This window comes from Aquila chrysaetos, chromosome 11, assembly GCF_900496995.4.
Source record: "Aquila chrysaetos chrysaetos chromosome 11, bAquChr1.4, whole genome shotgun sequence".
NCBI classification, from domain to species: Eukaryota; Metazoa; Chordata; class Aves; order Accipitriformes; family Accipitridae; genus Aquila; species Aquila chrysaetos.
Window position 1 is genome coordinate 31303738 of NC_044014.1, and position 14311 is coordinate 31318048.

Sequence of the window (14311 nt, forward strand, 5' to 3'; positions counted from 1 at the left end):
CGGCGCTGCCCTGCCCTGCCCTGCCCGCAGTCGCTCTCCCGCCGCGGGGCGGGCGCTCCCCGCGCCCCGCTCCCTGAGGTGGCGGGGGGGGGCGACGCTTGGCTCCCCGCTGCCCGCCCGGCCGGCCGGCGACCGGTCACAGCCGTTCCGGCGAGGAGGACGGGCAGCGGGCGGCCTCTGCCACCCGCGGTATCTGGTAGTGACGGGAAGGCGGGAGCAGGGCAGAGCGGTTCCTACCAGCCCTTCGGCGATCTGCCGCCCGGGCTCCCCGCCAGCGAGCTCCTGGTTAGCCAAGGTGCGAGGTCTCAGGGCGGTCGGTCGCGCCTTGGCCGCAGACGTGGCTGGTCCGGTGTCGGGCGAGGCGAAGGGTGCGAGGGCAGCCCGCCTCGTTACTCGGTGTGACTCAAGCCTGAGTAGCGTGTGTTGGAAAACATGTGGGAACTCCTCGCTTGAAGTGTCCGCTCTCGAGCGGGGAGCTGGAGCAGCTGTCCCTTTGCACGCTGCCTGCTGCGTTCGTGAAACCCGAACGCTCACCCAGAAAACGTCGGTAGGGGAAAATAACAAGCTTTCCCGGTTACTGGCTGGATACGCAGGAAGAGCCAAGAGTGATTTTTCTAGGGAGAGCTGACTTAGCATAGGTGAGGCCAACAGCATGCCTGTGCGAAGGGACCGGGAGGGTGAATCCCTCTGGATTCACTCAATCAAACTCCCTTTTAGCCCGGGATAGATGGCATTTCCTTGAAAAACAAGTACATATGTCCTCCAGCATAACTTATTCAGGAGCTCTGATCTTTGTGGACAGTTAAGTATGGGATACCATTTCAGGACTGTGTCTCAAACCGGAGCTTCTATAGTCTGTAAATACATTTCTTTTTCTTCAGCATAGACCAGCTTTATGGTAAATAATGATGGTTGCAGAAAGCAAAGTTTTCTCTGTGATTTTGTGTCAATGAAGACCTCTGACTTTGAGAATCGAATAGGAAGGGTGTTCTTAGTCTAATGTGTTCTTGCTAATCAGTTCAGCTGGTGTGTATATATGTGACATGGGGTTTTTCTCTTTGCGGCACAAATAGCCTGTCCTGTTAACATGGTTACTAAACTTTCCAAAATCAAATATGTAGTGAGGGTCCTGTGACATGCTTAATTCTTACCTGAAAGAGGTTAACTCAACTTTTTGTGGTTACGTGGAACAAGAGTTACTGGCATCAGACTTAGTTGTAGCTGAAGGTGGGTATGGCTGAAGGCTCCTCTGTGTGGAGCTACTGTTTCTCTGCCATTGCTATAATTTCTTTTAAAACACTGATGGTTGTTACACTGCTGTTTTGTCACTGCTTAGGTTAAGTTACTTTTTGCTCCTGCTTACAAAGTTCTTTTCTGTGCAGCCTGTGTTACTTGTAAGATCCCCTCTTGTGTAACAAAATACAGTTCTGTGGCAAATGAAGTAACAAGATAGTATTTAATATATGATAACTTTCAATATTTCACATCAGTATTGCTCAGAACTGAAAGAATTAATGTTTTCACAACAAAGAATTATAAAATACTTGTATGTGAACAAAAAACACCAATCGGGTGATTGGATACTTTCTGGTCCGATACCTATGTTTCTAAATCCTCAACAGAATTTCTTGGTTTTCTGTAGCATTTGTTATGCCTGTCTGCACTGACACTGGAGCAAACACTGGAGTGTTTGTGGAAAGTTACAACTGTAAATTTCAAGGCAGTTGGAAATGACAGCTAAAGAAAATACAAAGTCGCAATAGTTTGTCCTTTTCTTCCTGTGCTGCTCCCCACCCTCCATGGATTTAGAGAAGGAGTTGCAAATGATGCTTCCTTTCCACTCTTTTCAGCGTAGTGATCATAAATGGATTTCACCTTCTAATGCTCTCTAGGAATTTGCTCACTATCAGATGACAGGTCTGGCTTTGCAGTAAATTTAAATGGGATGTGTGATAAATGTAGATCAACTGCTTGAAACCTGCTATGAAAAAAAAGGTGGGAAGAAGTAGAACATTTCCACTTAAACTGCAAAGAGGAGGAGTGGTAAAGATATTTCTGCATTTATGGTACATTTGGTCCACCCGGAATGCACCAACAACTTGAACTTTTGTCTAAAAGTGATTTTTAAACTAGAATCCTAGTAGTCTCCACAGGAAAAAAAACAAACGCAAAGCCCAGTGAAATACAGCTCAAACTCCATAATAGCATGAAATAGGAAAACTTGCTGAAGTGAGTGTCCCACACACTGTGGAGCCCACAGTCCAATGCAAGTAATTCACACCAGCAAGAAACAGCAAGGGACATAAGGCCACCTTTTAAAAGAAGGGGTGAGTTGGCATCTGGAAGACTTGCAGAGCAGTAGGAGGAACACAGCTTCAAGGTCTTTCAGGTGCAGAATTGTGAACTTTAACTTTGCTATTGCTGAAAAGTAAAGTTTGATAAAATAAGGTTCCGCATACTAATTTTTTAAGGATGTGTATTTGGTACTAAGAAAGAGATAGTGTTTAGTTATTGCTAGGTAATCATTAGCAAGTAGGGATGCTTTGTCATCTCTGTCATTCTTTTAAGGAGCATTGTACTTTAAATGCTCATCTCCTGTATTTCTTGAGGTTTACATAATCTGAAGGATAAGAGATGCTGTTTAGAGAATATTAAATAGTGTTCTGTCTGCAGATAAGACTTATGATCAAAGTGCACTTTAAGATTCAAGTATGGAATGTAGGAAAACAAATGTTTTTAGGTCTTTTAAAGGCTGTCTTCCTTTAATTTTGTTCCTCATTTCTTTTCGTACATCCATACCAAAATACTTCACTGGTGATTGTATGTTACTTCTCTATACCTTTTTGTTCATAAGGTGATTTAGAGATTTAACCATGAACTAATGAAGAATTTGTACTGTAAATCAAATTAAAAAAATCTTGATTTAAATGCTCTAAACCTGGAGACAGCTGAATTACTTGAGAAAACAGAGACTAAATAAACAATTGAATTATCTGCACTTCAGCAGTACCTTCTGTTTCTACTAAATGTTTGTAGCTTAACTTTATAGCAGTTAGATTATGTTCCTTTGGTCACAGACATCATCTTCAATTTCTTTGCCTGCTCATTCTCTTCTAGAGTGAAACCTCAAACCCTGCCTAGTAGTCCAGCCCACATCTGGAAAGTGCCAGATTTCTTAATGTGAGGTTGACCTTTATGAAGCAAGTTTAAAACTCACATGTGCATGCAGATGATACCTGCTGGTAGAAATGCAGCAGTTCTTGACTGGCAGTCCTTCTGTACTTCCTTCTCTGCTGGCTTCTCTGTTGCCTGCAAGTAGAAATAACTCAGCAGAGTGAATGCCAGCAAGAGGCCTGCTTTGAAAATAAAGCTCCTGAGTGGATGGATGACTGTGGCCTGATACAGAAATGGAATGGCAGACCATGTGGTTTGGGCTGGATGAAGGCAAATTCAAGATCAGTCTTATATTTTTTGCATAGGCAAACTTCTACACCTGGGTGGGAAACTTGACTGTCACATTTCTATTCAAGAAGTATGATGCTCTTAATACCCTAGTTCTAACAATCTAAGGCATAGTTAATGAAAATAGGAAGTTAATTAATGGCTTATCCTACTCTCCTCTCTCCCCCCCAAAACAGGTGTAAAAATACAAGTCAACTTCATTGTGTTGGACAGAGTTGTCACTACACGGTAGTGCAGGTGATTCTTCACTGGGTCAAGAGAAGTGCTTTTCAGGAAAACTGCCACTAGGTACTGAAACATGCTTTCTTTTCAGTTTATAAGTTGTGGGTTTTTTCCACCTCATTGAGAGAACCCAGAAATAACATTTCTTGTTGCATCTTGTGGTGCTTACCTATTTAATTGTTGTAGAAATTAATCCTTAATTCTGCTTTGGGGGTTGCAAACCTCTGCAACTTGAGAAGGTGGTGATACTTTTTCTTTTGGTGCGCTTCTCTTCTGTGCTTTAGGAATCTTTACAGAATGGTCATGAATATACCCATTTAAGCAGTAGGCCTCGCAGTATGTCCAGCTCACAAGTCCAGGTTTTAAAAACTCTGTTTTCTGCAGTGTAACTGTTTGCCGGAAAGGAAAATTTAGTTAGATGCCTCCTCATCCCATTGAGAACATGGAGATAAGCAGTTTTCTTGTGTGTTGGAAGTCAAGTTGCTTACGATCCAAACTTAGTATTTATACAACTGGACTGATGCTGCGTGGTAGCTGAAGTAATGCTCTGGGTCAGATCACTCTTTCCTTTGCTTATGTGGTGACTTGCATGCTAGTGGCCAGCACTAACAGGAAACCACAGCTGCTCTTGTTCACTGCACTGACAGCTGCTGTAACTAAAACAAACCAAATGGGGTACAGGAAATGAGATGGCTGAATACAGATGACTTTGTTGAAAAGTACTTTGGCAGTTCCTACTTAAAATAATGAATCTTTTAAATAATCAGGTTCTATGAAAGGTGTAAAACTGGTTAAGCTGCTTTTTCATGTGGTTGCTGATGGCCGTTTTCATTAATAGGTCAGTTTCAGAAAATAGATAAAGCTTATTGAGTTCCTACCTGCTCAGTAGTATGGAAATGATTCCATGTTTGTTAGGCAGCATCTACTGCAGGGATAAAGCTATTAAGTGGTTTTAAAACCTTTCAAAGCCTTTGCATGTTAACTGAATGTCCAACAGGTCTATTATCAATGAAACCAAATGAATCAGAGCTGGGAAGCGCCCTAACCTTTTGTTTATGCTCACCCAGATTACCTTAACAATGTCTCAGCTGCTTCCTCAGTTTAGCAAGGTTTTAAAACCATCTTTAGTTCCAGACTAGATTTTGTCTAACTTTCACTTACATAGGAATTTTGAAAAACTTTTGTCATGCGTTACTTCAAAGTTCACTATCTGTATATAAAGACAGATGATTCTTACATTATTTGCTCAGTTGACATGGAGGTGAATGAATCCGATTTCCTGTGTGGTGCTGCCTTGGCTGGTTAGTGGAAGGAGCTATTCTGCATTACCAAACTTTCCTGTCTTCTGGTTTTGGTTGTTTTTCTTCTGCCTATCAGGATTTATCCTTCTCACTTGACTTATGAGCTCATGTTAATGAGTCTTATTACTGCATAAGATGACATTTACTCATGCTAGCCTTGATGCAGTTTTCCAATTGCAGAGGTCTAAGGCTGATGCTAATCTCAGTGCCCAGTCACCAGATAGCCCCCATTGTACGCATTATCTTGTCTAAACCCGAATACATACATCATGATGGTAACCTTACTTGCAAAAGAAAAAGTTTTACATGCAAGTAGTTGGACCAGTACAACCCCATGTGCTGTCTTGGCTATCCTGACATTGTTTATTCCCCTTTGTAAGTGGGGGAAGTAAGAAGTGGTGCTACACGGCATCTTCACTTCAGCAAAGCTCTGTTTATCCTGGTGGCTTTGCTTTAAGTTGTGCATGGATGAAAGTTCTGAGGTCATGTCTTTGGCCTAGGGGCCTTTGAGGGTAAGACATGGAAATGTACCCTAGGGACCATGCAACAGATGGAACTATAACAGACCATCTGTAACCTGAAATAAACCATGGAAACTGATCTAACTTCAAAGGAATACGAGAGTTTTACGGAAAAGTAATTAGCCTAACTGTGGTAACAACACTTGCAGTGTTAGAGCTAAAGCTTATATGAGTGCCTTATTTTCATAGGTTTCTGTCCTCTTATTGTAGCTTACCTGACTTTACAATTAATACAACAGTGGATATATATTTAAATTGCAAATTGAAAAAAAAGGGACAAGGAATGGGTGTCCTGTGCTTTTGCTGTCCTTTAATAAACTAGTTGCAATTCTTTGTGAACTGTATCACATTTGGGTTTTTACCTCTGATACTCTTGTAGGAGGCTATGCCTTGCTCTTCTGGCTATGAATCTTTTCAGTCTTAGCTTTTTCATGTAATCAGCTCGTACCATTTGTGCAGTAGCCAGCTTTGTCCTTGATCTTAAATAGTTGTTTTCCCTTGCTACTGTTGGCTCTTTGTCTATTTATAGAGAGGTCACACCTCTCTCAGCATTGGGCTTTCTGGATAAACACGTGTTGGAGGGGGTGAGGAGGGGACTCTCTGGTGTGATAGTCTCCCTCCTGTTTGCTGGGTCATCCTAGCAGGTATTCTTTGTTGCATGAATTGCAACAGCTCCATCTTGTTAGGAAATAAACTCTTAGGAAGAGCATGGAATTTGCCTGCTTCATGTCAGCACTGTGGTGGCTTATTGTTTTGTAGCTCCTATGGCATTTGGAGTAGCCAGGGCCAACTCGTGTGTTATTTCCGCCTCCTGCACACACCCATGCGCGTGGTATTAATATCTACATGGAAGGAGTGTTACTGCATCTCTGTAGCAGTCCTTGTTACTACAGTGTGGAGTGCAGTTTAATGAGCAGCCTAATCCTTTAGGTAGGGTTGAGGTAGTTCTGTAGGCGAGACTCTACTTCATAGCCATATTCTAAGTGCATAAATTCAGGTAACGTGTGCTTGCCTGGTGGTGTACTAAATTTGCCATATTTGCATTTAAAACACAAGGTCTAATGCACCACATTATTTTTTTAATAGAGAATATTCTTAGCTTTTCTCTGCATGAAATGAAACAAAAGTGTATGTGTATACATTTTAAGTATATTTCAAGTATAAGTACAGCTTATTAAAAGTATACAAGAAGTGGTATACTGAAGTATTCTGTCTGGTTGAGTACCTTATGGTCACTGAATAGATACTTGTGGTTAAGTCAGAATGGTGGGATGTGTCCATAGGGGAATCTCTTTCCTGCCGCAGGTTATAGCTGGCTAATGCTGTGTAGTAAGAGATAAATATTTTTATCATCTCCTCTCTTGGCAGTTAGTGAATTGAATTTAGGAATGAGTAGTTCTTGTTGCTGATTGGTGTACAATGTTCTTGTTTTCCAGCACTGAATTACTCATCTTGCTTTGTTAGGTCTGTCTGGAATTTCTTCATCTTCAATAATTATAAATTTGTCATTGTGCTGTTTACCACACTTTCCAAATGGTTAAATAAGGCTAAATAGTTTCCTTCTAGGGAAGGCTGGATTGTTTTTCTGGATTTAGAAAAATTTACTTGTTCTGAAAGAGCCTAAGGATTGCTTGGAAGATCTGTTCCTGCTGTGTTAGGTGTCAGTGATAATGTAGAGTTTGATAGTATTATAATCAGTCTCACTTGTTTACTTCCCAAACTTTGTCTAAATGAAGATGTTATACATAATCCAGAGTTAAAACATTAAGGAACTAAGGCATTGCAATAAATGCTGAAGCTGATTTATGGATTTTGCCGAATAGTTTGAACAAGGTGAGCATCTTTACTGAAGCTCCTTTAAACTCTGCATGTAATGTCAGCCTTTGGACAGGGTCAGGCAAGCTGTTAACTCACAGAGCCACTGCAGAATCCAGTGTTGCTAATTGGGACATAAATATGGCTGTAGTCAGTCCTAAAAACTTTCAAAGAAGATCATGAAATCTGTTTTGGTGAGTGCTGTATGGATAGTGTAGGATAGCTGCTGCCCTGAAACGCTTGTTCTGATGAGCAAGCATTTTGCAAATAGAGGTGAGCAGAAATGCACCATCTTAACAAGAATTGTCATCTGTAAAGGACCCAAATTAGTTTCAAAGTTCAAAAGATGATCACAGCTAGAAGAAAACACCAAAGTCAAAGCAGGACAAAAGCCTTGGTTAGATATTAATAATTCAGGCTGAGATGCAAATCTGTTCCAGGTTCTGGGGAACTTGAGAGACTTGCTAAGATTTGCAAGGTATTTAGTGCAGGAGGAGTAGTTTACCAAGTGTTTTGCTCTGGGCTGTTACTATGGCAACTGTTTAGTTTTGATACTTTGAATACTTCATGCTCATTAGTGGTGAGGGCATATGTAGATACTACCATTTAAGATCACTCCGCTAGAAGATCAGGAAATAATGACACTAACTTCCCTAAATTGAGATTTTTAGGCATACTAGAAAGGCAGTAATCATCCTTGAAAAACCGGTGGATCTGTACACCATGTTTTCTAAGGAAGCATAATAAACACACTGAACATAATGGAATGTGCTGAACTCTGTACAATGTAAAATCTAGTAGGATGTATAGCCAGTTTTCTTTGAAATCAAGATCTTTCTCACATGCCTGTTAGTACACTCCTTACTACAAACCTGCTGATTAAGATAGTAACTGACTGCTATTATTACAGAATCAAAAATACAGTCTTACTGATAATTACAACATTGACTTTTATTAAAAAAATACTGTTTCAAGTGCTTTGCTACCTCCATTTGGAAAAGTGAAAATTAATCCATAGCATCTGTTTAAGAAGCTAGGCTTAAATCATTTTACTTTGGCCAAAACAATTATTAGGCTCGGTGCAAGAGGTAACTGGATGAAATATAATATCTCCAAAATACAGATCAAAAAAAGAAGCTTTAAAAGCATAGACAGTGCAATGCGATGATAAAGCCTTCCCTTTATACTGACCAGTAATGAAACAAAATTAAAATGAAAACATTTCCTCATCTAGAAGGTCTTGTGCATAGAAAAACAAAGTCTCTCTTAGCATACTGTTTAACTTCTTGGGGTGTGGCAAGGAAAGAGAATTCTCAACTAGAACAAGAATTTGTATGTTTTCCAGTGAAAAGTATTTTCCATGGCAGTGAGTCATACTGTAACTTGAGGCTTTCTTCAAACTATTTTTTGTAGCTAGTTTGCTGTAAAAGTCACAAGTTTCCAGAGACTTACTCCGTGGGACTTGCCAGGGTTTAAAAAAATTATAATCTTGCTGTGTAGCAGCGACTTTCATTTGCTTATGTATTAAGAATCTTAAAAAAAAAAAAAAATCCCCAGTATTTATCTGTGTATGTGGTCCATTTTTAGACTCAGGCTATTGAATGCATAGTAACACTGCCAAAAGAGCCATACAAATGTGTGGCAATACTCTCCTGCCAAATTAGGAAGCTGTCAAACTAAATTTCACTGATGTTCAAATAGAATAGAAATTAAGTCTTTTAACTTTGTGCATCCCCTTGCAGATGGAATGTACTGCATTCTCAGATGCCTGCTTCTCATCAGTCCTAACAGTTTAGCACAAATAACTTCCCTGTCAAGAGGTGGGCCTTCTGTAGAGTAATTACAATTCCTGGAAAACAGTAACTGGCTGAATTGTGAAAAGGAATGAAACGTTAGCACATCTTAAATGTTATTCGCTTGTGCCACAGAAGGGAAGAATCGTCACACCTGTCAGGGAACCTGAATCCACACCCTGAACTTTTCTTGACACTGTAATGAAAGTTTTTAGCAGATAAGCTGGAGCAAAGTAGCTAGTGAAGTCAGCACAACTCTCAGAATAGACTGGTGTCCCACTCATGAAGATAAAGCCAGCAGACAAGCCATTTCAATTAAAGCTGTTTAAAAGGCTAGAAAAGAAGCTAAATCTTGCTCAAAAATATGAAGTTGTTCAGAAAAGGACAGTTTCAGCCTCAAGTCTAAAAGTTTTCCCTATTCTGGTATATGTACATGGGTGACAAATAGGCATCTCAGCTGAAAGCCTTTTAGTACTTTGTTAGTCTTGGGGCTTTTACCCTATTTCCCTTGGTATGAAAGTTTAATATTTGTTACAGTAAAGTTTATAGTAACCCTTGACTGCAATACAAGGCAACTAGAGATGTAACAGTTGTGCACGTGTGTGAGTCTTCTAGTTAAACTGCTGCTTGCTCACCTTTTCAGATGCCATCTTCCATATGATGTGCAGAAGAGGCTGCTTTCTCCTTTTGTATTTCGCTTCCCTGTTAAAACTGTGCAAAATAACTATCCCTAACTATTTAGTCCCCCTGCTGCTTTCCATATGTCAATAAACAACATTTTGTGTGCCTGCAGGAGTATAGTTACAGCAAAACGGCTTTGTGTATACAAATTGAAGTTTGAATAAATATGTGGGTTGAATAAACACACAGTGATCTAGTTCACCTGGGAGTGGAGGGGCAGAGTTCATTTCTGCCCAGCATAGATTGTGGCTTCAGGCTTGGCTGGCTTGAGCAATGCTCAAATGAGACCTGTCCCCAGAGTACCTGCTCAACCAAGAGAGAATGATGTACCCAGGCAGGACAGTCAGTGCTGTAGGTGGTGGTGGTTCTTGCTCAGGGCTTGACAGCAGGATAACCACTCCTCTGAAGGATCAGAGTAAGAAGTGTTAAAAAAAACATGTACATTGTAACTTTGAGTCCTCTGTTGGGCTCTGATAGTTTCCACTTAAATTTCAAATATTACTTCCTGTGACAAGGTTCTTGAAAGCACAGGCATTAACACCTTACAGCTACCTAAGTCAGAAACGAATTAGTTTGCTTTTGGAGACCACCCTTCCCCCATATGCACACTGAATTTAAATTCTGTTCTGCAGAGGCATGGTACTTTCTTTTACTGATTGAACTCACATAAGAAAGCAGCACTTGGCCCTCAGCTTTGTTTGAGCAGCACTCAGTTCCTTTGAAACTGGGATTGTTTCCAGAGCATTCAGGAGTGGCTTTCATAGCAGCACAGTGCTTTAGTTTGGATGATGTATGCTGGCTGGTCTTTTTTCACTCCTGAGGACCTGAATATGGTCTTCTCTTTACATAGTAGGAAATTTGTGATGCCTTGTCCTAGCATCTGAAGGACACTCTGTGCCTGCTACAAACCACCATGCAACTTGGCACAACCTACAGCCAAGGAATTAGGGAGCAGAGGTGGGGATGATAAATTCTTCATGGCTCTGTTATATGCTTAGTGATGTAGGAGAAGCTTGGATAGAAGCTAACATATAGCTGTAGGGGTTTTTTTGCCGTGGCCATGTGACTTTGGGCACTGTATTGATCTTAAATGTCATATTTAGGCTTCTGTAGTTCTGTATATGTGCCCTGTCAGTTTGGTTAAGTATTTTCTACTCCGCAACTACCTCCAGAATACATGAATTTTAACTTTGAGTTCAATCAATTTATTAGGCAGCTACAACCCATTTTTTAGAAGACTTTTAAGAGTCAGGCAGGTGACAGATCTCCCTACTTTTGTGTGATCATTTTCCACTTAGTTTTGAACTGCCTCGAAGGCCAGGATCACCCATTTTGCATCCACACCTCTTTCGGACCACAACAATTTGAATTTGTATCTGGACCGTGTGTCAGCACACACTTGCAGTTCTGCTGAATGACTCAGAGCAGGGCATGCAAGTGTGGGCTGGCTTCCATGTGGGTGCGGGATGGGCGGCCTGGTCACACAAGTTTGCTGGGGTAGAGTTATTCCATCAAAATGTTTTGAACAAATTTGAATTAGCGGAATGGCTTGCTTTCTGTTATGTGGCTGTGCCTAGCAGCCAGAGCCCTGAAGCTACGTATGGTTTTGTTGGACCACAGCCAGTGTATTGCAGGGCTCATAACTTAACAGGAGTTTGCATTACTCTAGCAAAAAGATCTTGATTATAACCTGTACTAATAAGTTATGTTCAGGAAAAAGGTTCATCTTCTATATACAATGAATGAAGTCCAAAGCTAAAGATCTTATGGAATGCTGATGAGCTTTATCAGCCTCTTGAAAACTCTATTCCTAGTTACCTATCAGCTTGGCTCATCTTCCTCCCAAGGAATACTCACTTCTGTTCCAAGGTTGAGTGCTGCTGTTAAACTACTTAATAGAGAGTTACTGAAGTCTTGAATTTCTACTAGGTTAAAGATAGATATTTAAGTAGGAGAATGGGGAATTGTTCTTTAAGTCTTAAAGCAAATAAGTTGGTAAATTACATACTTGCATGTTACAGATGGCTGGAGTAGAATTAATCTTCCCAATTTATAAATACCTATGAAGTTGTTCAGTGAATTCTTTTTTTTCTCATGTGTCTTTTGCAGGTATTCGTTATAGTTTGGATGTTAGTGTGGATGAAGTGAAAGCCTTAGCATCTCTAATGACATACAAATGTGCTGTGGTTGGTAAGTGATAGTTTTTCAAGCAAGGATACGGTCTTTAATTTCAATCAGTACTAATGTAATTTACAGAAAAAACATCTAAAGGATTCATTTAAGTTTTAGACATTAATGTCTGACTAAAATCTGTAGCAAGATGGGAAAAATATATAGTGACCAAAATAATAATACATATTCCCTCTGCTGTTACTGTAGATACTTGAATAAAGTTGCATTTTCATTTGAAAAGTCCAGATTCTGCTAGCTACCCCCTCCCGTAAAAGTACTGTGTCTTGAACTCAAATCAAAGTATGACAAACTTGGATTAGGAGGGGGCTAATTTTAGGGGGAACAGATGGAGGCTCTAAAGGATTCAGGCAGGGGAGCTGTGGAGAGATAAAGATAAAATTCCTGTATGGGTTATAAAGAAGTATAATTCATACACAGCTGCTAAATTGTAGGGGAGTTTGGAGATAATGTGCACATTACATGTAAGAAAACAAAATACTTTCTTAAAGTATATAGAGACACTTCACTTAGGACTTCCAAAGTAAAATTTTTGAGCTAAACCAGTAAAATATAAATTGTAAAACTTATTGCTTCTACAAGTGCCAAGTACAAGAGCGTGAATCATAGAAAATTTAAATCATGAACGTTTGAGTTTCAAAGACCATTTTCAAGCTGCCCTTGAAAGATTTCCCATTTTTATAGGAGTACCTAGATCAGATTATAGCTTACACTTGTGAAGCCCTAAATGTGGCAAAGCCAAATTCACTGCTAAAATCAAAGATATAATTACTCACACATATTACTGATGTGTTCTGCCTTTGTTGTTGAAAAAGTAAAATGGTTTTCCTTTGCATTCTTGTAGATGTGCCATTTGGTGGGGCAAAGGCTGGTGTCAAGATCAATCCCAAGAACTACACAGTAAGCTTAATCATAGATAAAAATTTGGTTATCTGCAGTACTGAAGCCAGCCAGTTAAAAAAGCTCTTCTAAGGGCATTATTGACCACTTAAAACTTCCTGCCACTTCTGCCTCTATAAAGGCTGAATTTAGCTTGTGCATGCAATAGGTAGGAAAAGAATTTTTTAAAGGTCTGTGTTTCAGAGCTGGAATACTTCAATTATTTAATTTATTACTTTTTTTTCTTAAAGTCAGGAGACTACAAATAATTTGGAAACTGAAATGTTTTTAAGTTGATACTGTTAATAAAGGCTTAAATTAAATTACTCTTAGAAAAAAGTTAATGTTTTTGTTTGTTTTGACAAATAGTTTTATGCTCCATTAAACCTTTCTATGCAGTGTTCCAGTGTGAATAATAACTAACTTGGCTTATAACAGGTTTACTGCAGGCTTGCCTTCTTCCCCTAATTAAAATAACTCATACAGAAAGGAATACTAGAATATGTAACAGATATTCTAAGCTTGAAACTCCTGTAAGGATTTGTGTGAAGTTGTTCAACTGTGTTGATTACACAACCGGCAGGCCAGCTATTGCTGGTGCTCGTTATAAATCTCTCACATAGGATATCAGATTTGTTTGCTGGAAATCTCTGCTACAAGCACAGCTGGTTCTTCCTGTGCCACACTCCCAACTTGTTGTGGATCAGAATGTACGGAAAGCAAGCTGAATGTTTGCTTGTGCTGCCTGAATACCAAGGGTCTGTTAGGGAGTGGCATATAAATTATATAAATATAATTCTAAAAGAAAAGGGCATCTGTTTATGCTTGGGCATAAGTCCTAGCAAACAGTCATAAACACTAATGATTTCTTGTGATATTTATTGCATTTTCTCTGTAGGACAATGAATTGGAAAAGATCACAAGAAGGTTTACCATGGAGCTGGCAAAAAAGGGCTTTATTGGTATGTTGTGCAATTTTACTATTAAAATTTAGGAACCTGATTTATTGTGCATTGGCAGCGTCCACTAGATAGTATCCTTAAATAACCCTATTTTTGAGAGCTGTAAATAATTTGGGTATAGAACTTTCAGCAAAGAGCCACAAAGAATCGAGTCATTGCATCTTAGTGCATTTTAAAGGTAACTGTGTGTTAACTTTTTTCTGTTGGCTGTTCTGCTATGAAATGCCACAAAAGCTGAGCTCACAGGATCCAAAATGAATCACATTTCTCTTAGAGGTAGATATTGTGACCAAGTTTGTTGCAATTTTAATCTCCAATATCAAACTCTTCACTGTTACTGTTTCCTGTAGTCTCAGTTGAGGCTTTTGGCAGATATCTGAGGAAACAGAGGAAGGAAATAGAAGATCCACCCCAGAGAAAGTTGATGGCTTCACCCATGGCAACCACAGGCTGCAAGAGAAGCATAGGCAAGAAGCATAGATGCC

The 14311-nt window shown here is 39.8% G+C and overlaps 1 protein-coding gene and 1 long non-coding RNA gene across 2 annotated transcripts in view; both read left to right on the forward strand.

The window, feature by feature from the left end:
• GLUD1 (glutamate dehydrogenase 1) overlaps positions 1-14311 on the forward strand; it is a 31022-nt gene that overhangs the window by 742 nt on the left and 15969 nt on the right. The window contains exons 2-4 of the mRNA XM_030031195.2: positions 11905-11985; positions 12830-12885; positions 13763-13826. Coding sequence (XP_029887055.1) covers positions 11905-11985; positions 12830-12885; positions 13763-13826 — 201 coding nt within the window. The remainder of the gene's footprint in view (positions 1-11904; positions 11986-12829; positions 12886-13762; positions 13827-14311) is intronic.
• On the forward strand, positions 109-1747 carry LOC121233641. Its single transcript, XR_005933559.1, has 2 exons — positions 109-1227; positions 1643-1747. It is a non-coding gene; the product is annotated as an uncharacterized LOC121233641 (long non-coding RNA).